Genomic DNA, 16,392 nt, shown 5'->3' on the forward strand with positions numbered 1-16,392 from the left:
CTGCTGTGGGCCCCAGACCTTTAGCGCGTTTCATCTTGGAAATGAGAAAGGGGGGGGGGGGGATAAAAATAAATCTGATAAATGCGTGAGAGGGGGACTGTTACGCACGGTGCGTCTCCATCATGACGTCGCGAATTAGCTCAGGATTGTAAGGGAGGAGGAGGCGGGGGGGCTGGGGGGGAGGAAAAAAAAAAAAGGAGGGGAGTGTGGTGAATCGGTGTTTCGTCGTTTACGGGGATGCGTTTGTATATAGTGAATGTATATTTTTTTGTATGGATATTTTGTCATTTCTTACCTTTGCCATGCGTAGCCGCAATACATGGAGACAACCCGAATAAGATACGTTTTCTTCTCGTAAGATTCTGTTTACGCACGGAGCAGCTTGCACATTTATAGCCATATTAATATAGCCATAAAAAAGAAAAAAGAAGAAAAAAAAAAAGAATTCGTTGCAAAGATGCATGTTTTTACCAAATAATCCGACACTGGGCTTTCCCTGGCGGATCCCACCCGGAGGACGAACTGTTATCTCGACCGAGCGCATCGAAACTAATAGTAAGTACACACGCTACGGCTCTTTGCTTCAGGGGGCTGGAGGCTACTGTTACTGTAGATCGCAACATTAGGCGACATCTATTGAGAAGAAAGGCTCCGTTTTCCCCTCGGAGGGCAAACCTCGGGAGAGATGCCGGATTCGCTCTTCGTTTTGTATGCAGAGGCCATACGCGGTCGATGGGCACAGGCCAGGTTTGTTTTGAGTTCCCCTATCGCCGGCAACTGTCAGCCCTCCTTTCCGCAGTTGCCCTCTCAGGCTTTAGGAAAAGGGGGACAGCGGCACGGGGATTTTACGCTCTTTGCAACAACAACACGAGGCCAGTTTGAGCCGGACGCCGGGCTCTTGGGGAGCTGCTCGCGTGAGGGCTACCCGGGCTCGTCGTGACACGGTCGGCCTTCCTCTCCAGGCCATCGCGGAAATCCCCCTTTGACAAGAGCCGACGAGTGACCACCGACGGCATACGGTTGGCGGCACCCTCGGCGTGACCCTCACGTCTCGGCAGCTCGCGCTCGGCCGCGCACAGATGGCAGCGTCTGAGCCCGTGTGCACGTTTCCCGCGTGGACAAAATGAGCCACGGCTGGCCTCTCGGCGGTGAAGCGCGAGCTGTCCGCGGTGCTGAATTGCACCGGATCAGCTCCCTTTTCACCGCAGCTTCCGGCATTATAAACACACGAGGAAGAAGGCCCTGTGTCTGTGCTTGTGTGTGTGTGTGTGTGTGTGTGTGTGTGTGTGTGTGTGTGTGTGTGTGTAATTAGAGGTGGAAGTGAATCTGGACGGACTGGCGGTGTTTTTGGTAACTGCGGTGTTTGCTGTCTGTGGTGCTGGAAGCCTTCGTCGCGTGCAGAGCCCGGGGCCGTCCTCCCTCCGTCTGCCCGGTGCCGCTGCGGCCGCAGCTCGGATGGAGGAGTTCGGCTGCCTCATACGTCGCCACACTCGCTCACACAGTTGGCTTTTATCCGTCTCAGTGTGTGATTGCTGTCTTTCTTTCTTCTCTCTACTGCCTACCCCCTCCCCGCCTCCTTCCCGCACAGGACAAAAGCACACGCTGTACGCTGCCAACACACACACACACACTCTCTGGTGGTGTCTACCTCCTGCGTGCTTCTTGACGGTGAACTCTAAAAATACACTGGATAATGCTAATGAAGTATCCAGCAGAGTGTGTCTATCTTCCACAAGCAAGCCTCACTGCCATCTGTCTCCCTCACTGTGGTACTTTGCTTAGTTACCCCCACCACGCGCACACACACACGCGCACCACCCTCTTCCTGCCTTGTTAAGTGTGACAGCGTATGGATGTGTTTGTGTTTGTGCATGTGTGACAGGCTCATAAAGTAACATTTATTATTCAAAACTGCAAATGAGCAGCCATATATAGTGTGTTTATCATTGTACAGTCAGTGCAGTTGTGCATGTGTGTGTGTGTGTGTGTGTGTGTTTCCCTGCCTGCCAGTACTTGAGGCGCTGTGGCTCACGGGACTCAAGGGTCTTTTGACTTTTTGCCGTTCAGCGTAACACACTCACTTTGTCCTCATGGTATCTGCACGCGTGGCAGTCAGTGTCACATGGGGTCTTAATTCAATCTTCGTTGAATCGGGGAGCCCCACCCCAACCCCCCATTTTACACGTCAGCATCTGTTGACAGCTGGAGAACTACTGCATGTGTGGAGAAAAGAAAGTTGCATGAAGCCTTTTATGGCGTGAAGTTTGGGGGAGTGGAGTTACCGGACCTCTGCAGCCCGCTCCTCTCCTCTGCTTGAGGCGAGCGGCTCAAGGCTCCATTAGATGCTACCAGCGTAACACGCCCAAACCTCTGAATGGACTGTCAGCGGTCGAGCTGCACTCTGGGTAATGTAGGCACTACTGCTGCAAGTAACGATTATTTCCATTACCGATGGATCTGCCGATTATTTTCCCGATTAACCGATTAATCGTCTGGTGTCTATAATGTAAGCAAATAGTGAAAATTGCCCATTGCAGTTTCCCAGAGCGTAAAATGACGTCTTCGGACGTCTTATTTTGTCCGACCAACAGTCCCAAACCCAAAGATACTCAGCTTACCGTCATATATGACAAAGAAAAGCATCAAATTCGTTCAGTTGTGAAACTGGAACCAGAGAAAATTTGCCATTTTTGCTAAAAAAAAAAAAAAAAAAAAAAGTCTTACATGTTTATTTGATTATCAAAACTGTTGCCAGTGAGTTTTCTGTTGTTCGACTAACTGATTAATCAACTAGACGTTGCAGCTGTAGTAGGCCAGGTTTTGACAGGGAAGAAGAATGCGTGGACAGAAAAGGACTATATTTCTAATCAACACATACTTGATTTTGATCTTAATTTGTGTTAACTGTCCCTCATGAGTCTGACAAGGCCACAGGGCTAAATCAGTGGTGTACTCCTTTCAAGATTCCCAGAGTTTCCTTGCCAGTGGGGTGGGATGAGTCATTGTGCCTATGAGAGCTGTCAACACAACTTTCTGCCTTGCAGTGGAAAGCTTTTGTGTGGATGGTCGGCAAGCTGTTTTCTACCCTGACACGAAGAAAACGCTAAAGTCTATTGACACTCGTTCCTATGAGCAGCCGCTTTTCAAAAACATCAGTCATCAGGCATCAGGCATCAAAAGCTCGGCTGAAACCCTGCATACAGGGCCTTTTGAAATGAAGCAGAGCTGGCGATCAGCTGAACCTGAGCTGTCTGCTCTGTAAATACAAAACAGAGGCAGAGAGAGAGAAAGGTGGACTCATCTTGCAGCTCATCCTCTCTGTGCACAGGGAGGCAGGTTGAAAAGGGAGCATTTTTCTCTTTGCCAAAAAGTTGATGCATCCCTTTCCGAAGGACAGCAGTGAACCAAAAATGACTGCATCTGAGGGCTGAGGGTGTAGCATTAATACTGTAAGAATATTTTCTCAGTAATCCTTTTATGTTTGTCGTGTTTCTGCTTCTGTTTTTCTCCAAACCCCTCAATTTCCCCTTAATATTTGTCTATTCCCTGTTAAAACATCTCTCCCTGTCTTCCTTTCTCTTTCAGATCCAGAGATGGCACGGCTATTGTTTTTGATTATTCTCTGTGCTCTTCCGTCTCTTGTTGTGCCCATACATAATTCATCAGCTGGAGGTAATTTGTGACTTGGTATATTCGGGATTCAGTCTGTGTGTTTGCTGTGCGTGTCTGTTTACAGTATGCATTAATGGAAGTAACTCCGCAGAGATTGCTAAGTGGCCCGAATGAAGCGCTGTAATTTGTGCAATGAGGAAATTGTCAGTTCAACCCGACAATACATCATGTTGCTGTAATATAAGTACATTATCTGGACACAGAACTTTTCTTCTCTGCTCTTGTCGTCCTTCTTCCTTCGTTCCTCGTCCTCCTCTCCTTTTTTGTAAGGCTGTGCCATCATCCGGCCTCCCAGGGATGGAGGGATCCGCTACAGAGGCCTGACACAAGAGCAGGTACAGAGAACTGCAGACTACAGTAGCTCACCTGTCAAATCAAACATATTAAACCAAACCACTGTTGTCTGGAAGATTTTCAAAGTAAATAATGTAATTTCCACCTAATCGAATTGGAAATATAAAACATTGTGTCAGTCTGAGAAAATAAAGTGGTGACATTACTTTGATGAAAACTACAGTAGCTTGTTCTTATTACTTGTTATGATGAGGGATATTTCAGCTAATGATGTAATAATAATAATAATAATAATAATAATATTCACTAATGATTTAACAATGTCTAAGCAGAGTAGCATCAGTCAAAAGTAGGTTGAAAATCTAGGTTGTTTATATTTTGGGAAAACATAAAGGAACAGCTCAAGATTTTGGGAAATTTGCTTATTAGCTTTCTTGCCGAGAGTTAGACGAGAAGATCGATACCAGTTTCACATCTGTACGGTAAAAAAAAAAAAAAAAGAGGCTACAGCCAGCAGCTGGCTATCTTAGCTTAGCATAAAGAGTGGAAACAGGGGCAAACGGCTATCCTGGCTCTGTCCAAAGGTAACAAAATCTGCCTGCTAGCATCTTCAAAGCTCCCTAATCCACACGTTATATACGTGTGGTATCAAATATGTCACCTGTCGTAAAGAAAGCAACAAAGCGTATTTCCCAAAATGTCGATCTATCACTTCAATTAAAGGGATATTTTATTACATCTTGACACGTTATATACAATCAGTTGCTACGGAGCAGTCCGCTGGTGCTTAGGGCAAGTTTGCTTACCTAAGCCATGTCCCCGGACCTTAACGTCCAACTCTCCCCCTGAGCTCTCCATGTCTCATTCAGCCATGGACTGTTCAGTAAAGCACATATGTCACACCAAATCCTGACACAACAAACGATCAACTTCCTTAAACAGAGACACAGTACGACGTAAACATGCACACGTCCTGAGTCTGAAATGAAAGATTTTACACATGAAGATGGGTTTACTCGTCATGGGGAGTACTACTCAGCCTGTGAGAACAGTTGCGTTGAGAGAAAGTAGTTTGGTAAACATTTCTTACCTCGAGCTTCAATTATTAGCTTATTTGTGAGCTTTTTAACTGCATGCGCTTTAACTGCATTTCACAGTCTTGATCGGTGGGTATAAATTGCTCATCTTACATCCGCTGATAATCACAGCGCACCACTGCATCTAATGTAAATTATCTTGTAAAGTCTTGTGCATCATTTTACACACATTTCCCTTCATTCAGCCTCTCATCCACAAGGTGTGTGTGAGATTAAGGCTATTAAATTAAGTCACCCAAAAATCTCCTATTTATATGGATGAAAAAAAAAAATAAATGGTGGTGTACTCCTTCTTAACCTTTTGGCTCGCCTGAAAATTAGTTTTGAATTACAACAAACAAAGAAACAAACAGTAAATCATGTCTAATCTTCATGTTATGCTGTTTATACCACCCTTTTTAGTATAGAATAAGTTAAACACAAAATAAAATGATAAATAATAAATAATTCAAGACTAAAAAATACTCCGCTTTTAATAATAATTTGTGTCTCATATGCATTTTTCATAACAAGTTCAATGAACTATTTAAAAATTCTAAAGATGACATATGTAGTAAACCTCCTCCCTCATTGAAAAATCCAGAATCAAATCAATGCAAATATTTTGCTGGACATAAGATACCTCCTACTTCACTGACAACTCATTTCTTAGTGTGTGTGCTGTGGGGGTTTCAATTTGACACATCACACTTGTTTAAGTTGCATTTTAGACTCTGACCGGTTTCCAAATTAGTGTCCACGTGTAATGTCCGCGTCTTAAACTCAGGTGTAGGTTGAGCTCAGAGAAACTTTCTCCCTTCACCAGATGGACGTGAACACAGCCTTCCATCGTCAAAGTCTGCACATATGTTACTCTGCACAGTGAAGGTCAAACATCAAAGAGAGCTAACAATAAGCAAAACACAATTTCGAGTGCAGTGGGAGTTTTAGAAGCTCGCAAAATTATAATTAATTCTACACTGCAGCACAACCCAAATTGGAGGAGGGATTGATGTGGTTTCAAAGTGCAGGAAGGACCAGAACCTCTACAGCTGAGCCAGGAAAATGTTTGAGGTCGGATCACATCGCTCTCATTGTAAAAAAAACACATACGGCACAGACACACACCTGAACACAAAAAAGTGAAACACAAAGCCTGGGAAATGTGGCTTACTTACCCCCCTCTCCTAACCAGAGAGAAGGTGTAATTCAGAGTGTGACAGCCCATCAATTCAGAATATTTTGCCGTAAAATATTCTTCACAGCCATATGGCACCAGACTCTACTGCACTGAGAGAGAAGGAAGAGGGTCCCTGAGCGAATAAGAAAAAGTGGTATGAGGGAGAGCATCACTCACTCTTTAATTACTGTGTCTCCGTCTCCCAATCCGTCTCCGTCCCTGTTTCTCCTACAGATCCGCAGTGTGCAGATCCTTCCTGTGGATTATGAGATCGAGTACATCTGCAGAGGAAACCGGGTGATTGTGGGGCCCAAGGTCAGGAAGTGCTTGCCCAACGGCACGTGGACGGACATGACGCAGCACAGCAGATGCTGTAAGTCCCTTTTGATCCTTTTTTTCTCCCGCCCTCCTCTCCTCTTTTATCTTGTCACAGATTTCGTTTTTCCAGGCAACGACAATCAGTTCTTACAACTTAAACTCAAATTAAAGCCACAAGTTACAATAAAATAAAACCTCAGTTGTTTTGACAGCATGTTACCGCCTTCCCCGTACACACTACTCACAGAGGAAACTGTGAAAAACTCTGCAACCTTCCCTCTCACTTTTTGCTGAGGATTGGATTTGGAGTCATTTTCATTCTCTACAGTGCTAATATGAAAATCCACACTAAGGTAAAGTGATACAATCTTAAGTGGAGCGCACATGAAACCAAAGCAGCCTTTGACTGTTGTGGTTTCCCGCAGGACTTCCCATCATTTCAAAAAACCTGCAGTAACTGATTTTTTTATGCCACTTGGGGGCAGAAGAAACACGTTGTGAAAACAAGACTGACATATTATCACCTTATATGTTGATATGTCTAACTTGCTTTAACAGTTTCTTATTTACACATCCAGCAGTTGCAGAGCAACGTTACCATTCATTTGGACTCCATCGGGTGAATCTAAGTCCAATAATAACTCTTTTAACTCTGTTTCTGGTCCCTGCCAACTCCCGAGGGAAATGTCTGGCTCTTCAGCTGAAGAATGCTCCGCTGTGTTCACCAGCTGGTCTCTAACCGTGTCGGTTGGATGTTTGATGCCGAGCAGGTAGTGTAGAGTTGCTTTCCGGAGCTTTTTTGTTGAAAACGGCCGCCCGCCGCAGCCAAAAAAACGACGCTTTGAGAGTGGTGAGAATGAGCAATAAAGTCGCACCACGACAGATCAGAGATTAGGGTGATCATTGTCTGTAGGTTCATCACTATGAGTGACTCCTCTCACATTGTGACATTGGTTTCACGCTGTCATTTTTAATATATGAATAAATCCCTACCATAGCCACTTAAAATAATTACTGTTGCACTTGAAAGACAGTAAAACTTGTACAGGAACATTACTGACATTTTCAAGCCGCCCGATCGATCAGAAAATAGTTACAATTTAGAGTTATCATGTTATAAACATTGAGAAATGACCTCCAGGAAAGTGTTTTGGTTGAATAGGAGCATGCAAGTTACTTCTTGACCCTGGTATGTGTGACGAAATCATCTCCACTCAAAAGGTCTGAACTAGGTTCCTGGGCGCTTTCAACCGAATCTCATTGTCCCTGTGCAAAAAATAGAATCACTGTAAATTCTCATATAAAAGCCAGTAATTAAAAATAATAAATGGGCAAACATAAAACAGTCTGGTCGCAAATAAAGGCAAGGTAAAAAAAATATATATGTATATTGATGGGGCAGGAATTGCCTGTGGCCTACCACAACAGATCACGTGGCAAAGTTACATTTCCACAGCTCCATCAGCACAGTGACGGAGTCAAGTTATACTCACCACTCTGCTGCCCTGAGTTTCTCTGTTTCACAGAAATAATGTCTCCATACTCTTTCACATGTATTTTCACACGAAAAACCTACCTAAGTGGAAGCCCGCAACGCTTTTCAACTGAAAATTATGGAGGGGTTTTGTGCATGGTAGCTCAGGGAAAAAAGTAGTTCGTCTGACCGGACTGTTGTCGTACTGATGGAATTAACACTGCGGAAACGGGCGTTACACAAGACAGCAGGTAAACATAATGGAATTTACGAGTTTACATTGAATGGGGAACAGAGGAAATTAGAAATAAAGGCCCTGGCACTAATACAATCATCCGTCAACAAAGGCCGTCCTTGAACGGAAATGAGGGTTACGATCTCCCCCGCGTATAAAACCTCGTTTTCAGAGACGTGCTTCAGAGAAAGCTAGTAAGTGGACCTTTGAGGTAATATGTCGCCAATCAGAGCCTGTAAACATACTTGGTTTTGGTTGAATCCTGATCTATGAGTAGATTTTGTTATTTTGCTGTGCCCTGTTGATTGCTGATTAGCTTTCTACATGCTGGATATTATGTCAGTTTTTTATGTATTTTTTTATTATTTTTATAGTATTTAAGATGTTTTACTGCTTCTACATGGTTTAACTGTGTTTTTTTTCTCGCAAACTTTGCTTTCAAACCAAAATTTTCTTACTTGACAGTGAAGCCGGAATGTAATTGTTAGTCAGATCCCGTCCACAGTGCCTCTGAAAATACTGAGATAAAGGCCACCGATCCAATCAAATCCCTGGTATATCTTTGTTTTTGCTCTTTCAGTTCACATTTAACATCAGTGGAATTTATTTTTCCCAAGAGTGCATTAACTAAAGCAGGATTTTTGTTTTCTCTGGCTTATGTAAGAGCACAAGCTGCAATGTGCAGATTGTAGTTTTATTATGTGCTCACACGCTGGGAGGAAGATTCAACAAACACAGCAGCTAAATTGTATTCGAGAGCTCTGCCATTTTGTCAAGAAATCAAACCAAGAACACAAAGCTTTGGCAAAATTTATTTCTTACAGGGCATTAACACAAAATGGTTCCTTGAGCAGTTAAGGTTACATTTTCAGACACTTTCTTACTTTAATATATTTGTATTACATTGTGTCTGTACTGTATTTAGGTTATATTTATGTGCAGGAATATTTCCAGAAAGTACTTCAAAATAGTACATTAACATATGCAAACATTTCCCAGAGGTAAAGCTACTCAAGAGGCAGAAATAATCCCAGAGTATGAATTAATTTAAACCTCACCGTCAGACGTTGGCTAAAACCTTTTCATATTGTTGCACACTTATATTCTGTTTTTACCTAATGCTTGTTCAGATGTTGGAGAAATGTGTTAGGCCAACATCATCCAATTCCTTTGTAAATGGTGGAAAAGCTCTGTGTTTTTTTGAGTAGTCAATGGCAGCTGCAGGAATAACCAGAGGAGCTGAAAAACGGGAACCCTTTTGAACTATTGCCTTTGTTGCTGGGGCTTTATTTTGTGATTACTTTGCTCACTGTGCTAATCTTTCATCCGACTTGTGAACTATAATAACAAATATCTGCAAAAAGTAATGACGATCACATCGGCCTCGGCTGTACCCTATGTTCAATGCTAACCAGGAAGTGTTAGCATGCTAACACTCTAAACTCAGGTGGCAAGCATGGTAAACGTTATACCTGCTAAACTTGTGCATGTGAGCGTTGTCACTGAGAGCATCTTAGCATGCCGTGTTAGCATTTAGCTCAGCTGCTAGCATGGCTGTAGACCCTCCACCAATTCATTCGTCAATTTGACATGACTAGTGTAGTTTCCAGAGAAATTGTGCTATCCTAGACTGTTGGTCATGATAAAAGCTAACTAGATGCTAAGCTAATATTACTAAATTTCAGTGAGCTGCTCGTAATCGATTGCGTTTGAGTCCAGCGGCGATATGACTAATACAGGTTTCATTCTCTGACATGCAGAGGGGAAAGTCTCTGTCATTTTTTTCTCAAAATAAGATGGACTTCTTCCCCTAATTCTGCGCGTACACCACCGTGAGAGGACACACTGGAAGCAAACAAATTGCGCAATCTCGATGGGCGGGTCAACGTTTGCAAGCTGGCGAGTAGCATGAGATCGTCGAAATACGTAACCTGAACTTTCTCCCCCGCAATTTTTCGTGATGTTGTGCCAAGTAGCACTTCCTTGTTGTTTGCATCTGTAATCCCGGAGGCCCGCGACATAGAAAAGAGTGGAGACACGTCCTCCACGGACGTGTCTCCGCAGCAGGTGACCACTATACTTCCTGTCCCAAAGTTGCATTGCTTTTTTTTTGTTTTTTTGTGGTTTTTCGGCAAAAACCCGTGTAGCCGCAAGGCAGATTTCGCCCCTCACTTTTAAGTGTCTTTCAGCGGATTGTTTTGGTTTTATGGCCCGTAAAACTTTACTGATCTGATCTCTGATCTTCACTCGCACTGTTTTCATCGGCCATGTTTTCAGCTGCGGCAGGCAGAAAATTTTAGGCAAAAACACAAAAAAAACAATAACTAATAAACCCACTGCACACGATCTTACCAGCGCCAAACAACAAAAGTTAGTGAGTAGTTGTTGAGCATAGTGGAGCATTTAGCAGCTACAGAGCCAGATATTTCCCTCAGGGGTCGGCAGAGACCAAAAAATAGAGCTAAAGCAGAGTGAATATAGGACTTCCATTCGTCGGGTTGAGAGAAACACGACTCAAAATAAAGGCCAATGTTGCTCCGTGGCTGCTGGATGTGCAACATGTTCTCTGTACCTTTTTTTTTTTTTTTTAATGTGATTCCATGTCAGTGTTGCATTTACAGCGTGTTCAGCTGCCCCCAAGTGGCCAAAAAAAAAACCCAATAAATACTTAAATTAGAGTTTGCTAGTTAGGTAGCCAGCCCGTTGCTGGTTCTTTGGCCGAACTCACAGAGCTTTTTGGGCGGACTAACGAATGCTAACACATTTGCTTCAACCACACCTCCGTTCCCCAGTTATTATGTACTTGCCTTTTTGTGACTCTGTCTGTCTCCCTATTTCCCTCTCCTGCTCCCTCTTGGTTCCCAGTGCTGCTGTGCCCGAGAGTGTGGACGTCTCTGGAGAACGGCCGGGTGACGGCGAAGCCCCCGGGACCGCCAGTGGAAGGGACAGTGCTCCATTACAGCTGCCACGCTGGCTTCATCCTGGAGGGCAGAAATATCAGCCATTGCACTAAGCTGGGCAAGTGGGACGCACCTAAACCCACCTGCCTCTGTGAGTGTCTCAGCCATTAACGTGACTAAATGAGATTTTACATTAAGCTGCCAATTATAGTAGAATAAAGCAGAATGATGCGCATGGTGGGATGCCATTTTCTGCGTGTAACTTCTTTATGGTGTGTTAAATCTGTGTGCTAATAATTTCTAAATAGGGGGACTATTAATGGATTAATCAACTGACAATTCATCTGCAAGTGTTTTGATAATTGATAAATTGTTTCAGTCAGTTTTTCAAGCAAAAATGCGAATCATTCTTTGGTTTCAGCTTCCTGAATGTGAGGATTAGATGCTTTCCTTTGTCATATATGATAATCAATTAAATATCTTTGCCTAATTGGATATAACAAGAAATTTAATGACACCCCCCTGGCCTTTATTAAATTATGATGGAATTTTATTCATTTTTTTATTTTATTTTTTATTTTTTTTTACCATTTTCTGACATTTTTATAGTCAAAACCAATATTGAGAAAATAATCAGTGGATGAATTGATAATGAAAATAACTTTTAGTTGTAGTTCCAGTGCATTTATTTAATTCCCTAGCTGATTCTTTTTTTGGCAGAAATATACATCCTAACCAAATAAACATAACACATCCAGTGCAATTTCATCTCATAGACATGGCTCACTCAGGTTTTCGCAGTCTGCCTCACAGAAATGGGAACACGAGGCTTTAAAGATGACGGATAATTACAAACATCTGTTCTCCCAATGGTGGAGCACGGTTGCTAGGCAATAAATGATCCAGCCAATCAGAGTGTAATCCGCAGAGGGCTCGCTGTATCTTTGGCACAAGCAGGTAAAACAATGGATGAATACAAGTGAAAATCTGATGCCCCATACATTAAGCTATACACAGGATAAGTAGTCAGTGAATGTACGAGTGTGTGATTCTTGTTTCATCACTGAAACCCAAGAGTTTACAGTTACAACAGGTGGCATGTCCACTGTCTGGGACGGTTGGTCCAAGTCAGTGCAAATAAATGAAGATTTAGGAAAAAACACATGGATGTACTGAAAGAAACGAGACTGCTCCCTGGTTATCAGAGAAGTTGGCATGGCAACCAGTAAAGTTGCCAGGGGAATGGTAGTATAAAAAAGGGATGAGTAGGGACTTATTAGCACAATTGGATTGGTAACTGGAAATAGGCTACTCATTCATAAGACATTTTACAAATACTCTTTTGTTTGTTATCGTGGTATGCCTGTAAAATATCACAGGATCACATAACGCCTGCCGTAGTTGGGGACCTCCTGCCGGGCATCACTGCTTGGCATGAACCCACAGTTAATGGAGAACGACAACACGCAGGAGAACGACAGCAATGTGTCGCTGCCATCTAGTGGAGGGAAATCGTTGGCATTCGAGCTCTATTGCACCAAATCTAAGCCGACAGCACATCATGAATGCAGATAATTTAATTTAAAAACGGGATGCAATTTGTCACTAAAGCTGTTTTCAAATGCCGAAGTAGAACAGTCCACCGCTTCTAGTTTATCGCTCTTTTTCCACCTGAGTTGTATTTTTAATCAACTGTTCTTTTCCCCTCATTTTCTATTTGCCTGCCAAAGATGACAGAAACTACACAGGTAGGATTTTTTTCATTGTTATTATCATGTCCTTGCTGTATGAGATACAGTATCCCAATCCAGCTGAACCAAATAGTTAGTTGTGTTATATTTTGTGTCATTTACAGACAAGGGAAAAGACCACTTGGACCTATGTGGCACTTAAATATGCAGATACTGTCGTGAAACATTTGTCAGACATGAACTTTTTACCTATAACATTAGATTGCAAAGTAAATCCCTTTACTTCTTACTCAGGCTTGACAAATAAATAAGTAAAAATAAATCTGTCACAAACAAGGTCCCCTTCCTTTTAAATTTTTTTTTTTTTGAAAATAATGTATCCAGAAGAAAATCATTAGAAATGAGGGACATTTTACTGAAACATGCAGCCCTTAAATTACTATTGACTGCATGAGATGGACCTCATCTTCAGTCACGACTAGATCACATAACAAAACAAGTCTTTCCTCTTTACGGAGACCAGTGAAACTGCCTGATCCTACATATCAAGGGTAATGTACCTGAATGTAACTGTGCACACAAATATCTTTGACTCTTAGTGAAATCCTGCCTCACATAGGGATGCGCCACGCCGTGCCCGCAGCTGCAATGTGCATTGTCGCCGCAGGAGGGCAGCAGCGGTCTTTGAGAGGGTGGCCTAACTGGGGCGTGTCTCCACTTGGGGGCGGCCAGAGCCTCCGGCACTGACAAGTGGTTGTACTGTAGCTCAGGGTTCAAATCCCCACACCAGCTGGAAAAATTTGACCTCTGGGGGGGGGGGGACGTAACCTCTCTGAAACAGCCTGGCAACTCAAAGGTTTCTCTGCTGCGGGAAACAAGATTATAGTTCAATTTCAGGTGAAGCTTTAAACTCATTTAAAGAAGTTAAAGAAATTTGTTCTCACATCTAATATTCAAAAACATACACAGGCTCACAGCATTTTCTCCAGTTCTTTAGCAGACATTACATGCGGACATTTTTTTTCTACCCGTGAGTATTGAGCCGCCTTTTTATGAATCAAAGCATTGAGAAAGTGCTTTGAGAGAGATTAAGAATGTTTAATTTGCTCATTAGCATCATTAGTGAGGTAGCATTTTAAATTCAACTCATCCAAACTAACCCCCTTATGTCTTCAGTTAATTTTCATGCCAAAGTTGTAATGAAAATTGTCTGTTCTTATTAGGTTGTTGCTAATCGTTTTTGCCATGCTCCTGCCCTCTAAGACTAGGGAGGGGATTTGGAAAAAGGAGAGAATAAGACAAGCTGTGGGTTTGTCACCGTGTAGGTATAAATATAATCAGGTGTGAAATATTCTGTTCTCTCACCCCAGTCCTGCATGCAGCGCCACTCGAACAGCGTATTTCCGTTGCTGCGAGAGGAAAAGTGTACGGGTTTGCGGCGGGTCATTTCTGAAAGTGAACTAGTGTGCTTAGTCAGCCTTCCCTGAAAAAATAAGGGAGTCAAAACATCCACTAGTACAGACATTTTATCTGACTCCTGGCAAGGGTGATAAATACATTTGTTGCTGTTGCAGGACGGCTAAGCCCTCCTGCATGTCTATGTCACCATTTTAGGCATTGGCCAGATATTGAATCATACACTAGCAACAATCCTTGGAAGGCTCCGAACACTGCACGGTTACTCCAGTGAATTAGGGCACAAACCTGTGCTAGCCTTTCATAAGCCAAACACTCCTTTTCTCAAAGGGTACACGCACTGTCGATGCACACCTTCACACTTGTCTGTGCACGTGCGATATGCAACACCGGACTCGATATATAGTTTTATGTAAGTAAGCCCGTAAGTTGCTTGATGAAAAAAACTTTCCAAATGTCACGGACAGACTTGACAAACACATAATTAACAAAGCAGCAGAGAACACTGTTTCCGCAAATAGAAATTTCTATCTGCTGTCTCAATGCTGACCTCCCTCTGGCTCTGCTCTCTCTCTCTCTCTCTCCACTCCATGTGCCATCACCACCCACTTACTGCCTCCTCAGCGGGAGAAAGGTTAATACCCTGCTCCTGTCTGTGTCTGCTCTACTCTGTGTCTGTGTGTGTGTGTGTGTGTGTGTGTGCGTGTGTGCCATATATGCAGTAGTATTGCATGTTTAGTTTATCTGTTTTCTCCAAGACCAGTCTAACAAAACCACAAGTACACAAGGAATACTAACAAATCAGCAAACAACCAGGGCATAACAAGCACCTTCTATACAAACTCTGCAGCTACTCTAGACTTCAGAATTGCAAACAAGCATTAAAGCATGTTTTTGTCTTTTTGTGCCTCCTGATGATTTCCTACCTAAAGCTAGTCAATGAATCTATCAGTCGATCAGGAGAAAAATAATCAGCAACTATTCTGATAATTGTTTAATCATTTCAGTAGATTTTCTTAAGCAAAAACAGTGAAACAATGCCAAACGTTCCCTGATTCCAGCCTCTCAAATTAGAGGATTTCCTGGTTTTCTTTGTCACATGCAATTAGAAAATAAACCATTGTAAATTAAATATTTTGGGGGGTTTTTTGGACTTGGTTAAACAAAGCAAAGACGTTAGAGGACATCATGTTCAGCTCTGCAAAGTTGTAGCGGACGTTTTTAAACAGTTTTTTGAGGTTCCATAGACTTAACGAATAATCAATTAATTGGAAAAATAATCCGTTGATCAGTCACTTAAGACAATAATCGTTTGTTGCAGCCCTATGCCTAACAAACGTAGTTTATTTTTTTATAAAGTAATTCAATAAAATTGGGTAGTTAAAAGCAAATGTTGCTCAGACATGAACAAAACCTGTATTTGTTGGGGATTATTTTCAGTGGTGAATTAATACATACTTGCTGCACCGGAGGAGTGTTCACGGCAGCAGGACAGTGGATTTGGGATTGACTCAAACTGCCCATGTTCCTTGTAATCAAGGCACATGAAAGCTCACTGATTTTTTTTTTTTTTTATATATTGTTTTTTTAATAAGCCATAACAGACTTTGTAGTTGGATGAGTCCATTGTTGGTTTTGAACTTGTGGACTAATGGGAATTGTTTAAAAAATAAGAAAAAATATACTGTGTATTGCCACGTCTATTCTTCAAGAGATGGGTTGTGTCATAGGGATTGTAGCTGTGGGCCACGTGTTATCTGTACAGTATCACAGGATGTCAAAAATGCAACGAGTAAAACTCTTCATAAGTACTACTTCATACAGTGAGTACTGTAGGTTCTGTGAGACTCTTACCCCAAAAAGTAAAAAAAAAAAAAAAAAAAGATTCACCTTATGTGTCCTGTGATTTATTCACACTGCTCACCTGATGGAAATTTTGAGTTTGAGCCTTGTAATAATGGATTTTGAAAGCTGGTGAATATGACAGTTTGGCAGTCAGAAAAATTAAGTGAAAAAGATAGTGATTGAGCAGAAGATATTCTGTTTTCAGAGTTATCTTCATAAAAATACACAATTGGTTAACAAATGTTGCTACGGAGTTATTCCCGCGTGGCAGGGTATTTGAATAACTTATTA

The 16,392-nt window shown here is 42.3% G+C and overlaps 1 protein-coding gene across 4 annotated transcripts in view; it reads left to right on the forward strand.

The window, feature by feature from the left end:
• The first annotated feature begins 334 nt into the window (after positions 1-334).
• gabbr1a (gamma-aminobutyric acid (GABA) B receptor, 1a) overlaps positions 335-16,392 on the forward strand; it is a 68,170-nt gene continuing 52,112 nt past the window's right edge. For 2 of the 4 annotated variants that reach the window (XM_040116699.1, XM_040116700.1), the window contains exons 1-6: positions 335-555; positions 3,586-3,672; positions 3,943-4,007; positions 6,457-6,595; positions 11,115-11,300; positions 12,880-12,897. In XM_040116699.1, coding sequence (XP_039972633.1) covers positions 462-555; positions 3,586-3,672; positions 3,943-4,007; positions 6,457-6,595; positions 11,115-11,300; positions 12,880-12,897 — 589 coding nt within the window. In that variant the 5' untranslated portion in view covers positions 335-461. The remainder of the gene's footprint in view (positions 556-3,585; positions 3,673-3,942; positions 4,008-6,456; positions 6,596-11,114; positions 11,301-12,879; positions 12,898-16,392) is intronic. The other 2 variants (XR_005706360.1, XM_040116703.1) reach the window with 1 other exon arrangement.

The sequence above is a fragment of the Xiphias gladius genome, chromosome 22, assembly GCF_016859285.1.
Source record: "Xiphias gladius isolate SHS-SW01 ecotype Sanya breed wild chromosome 22, ASM1685928v1, whole genome shotgun sequence".
Classification (NCBI taxonomy): Eukaryota; Metazoa; Chordata; class Actinopteri; order Istiophoriformes; family Xiphiidae; genus Xiphias; species Xiphias gladius.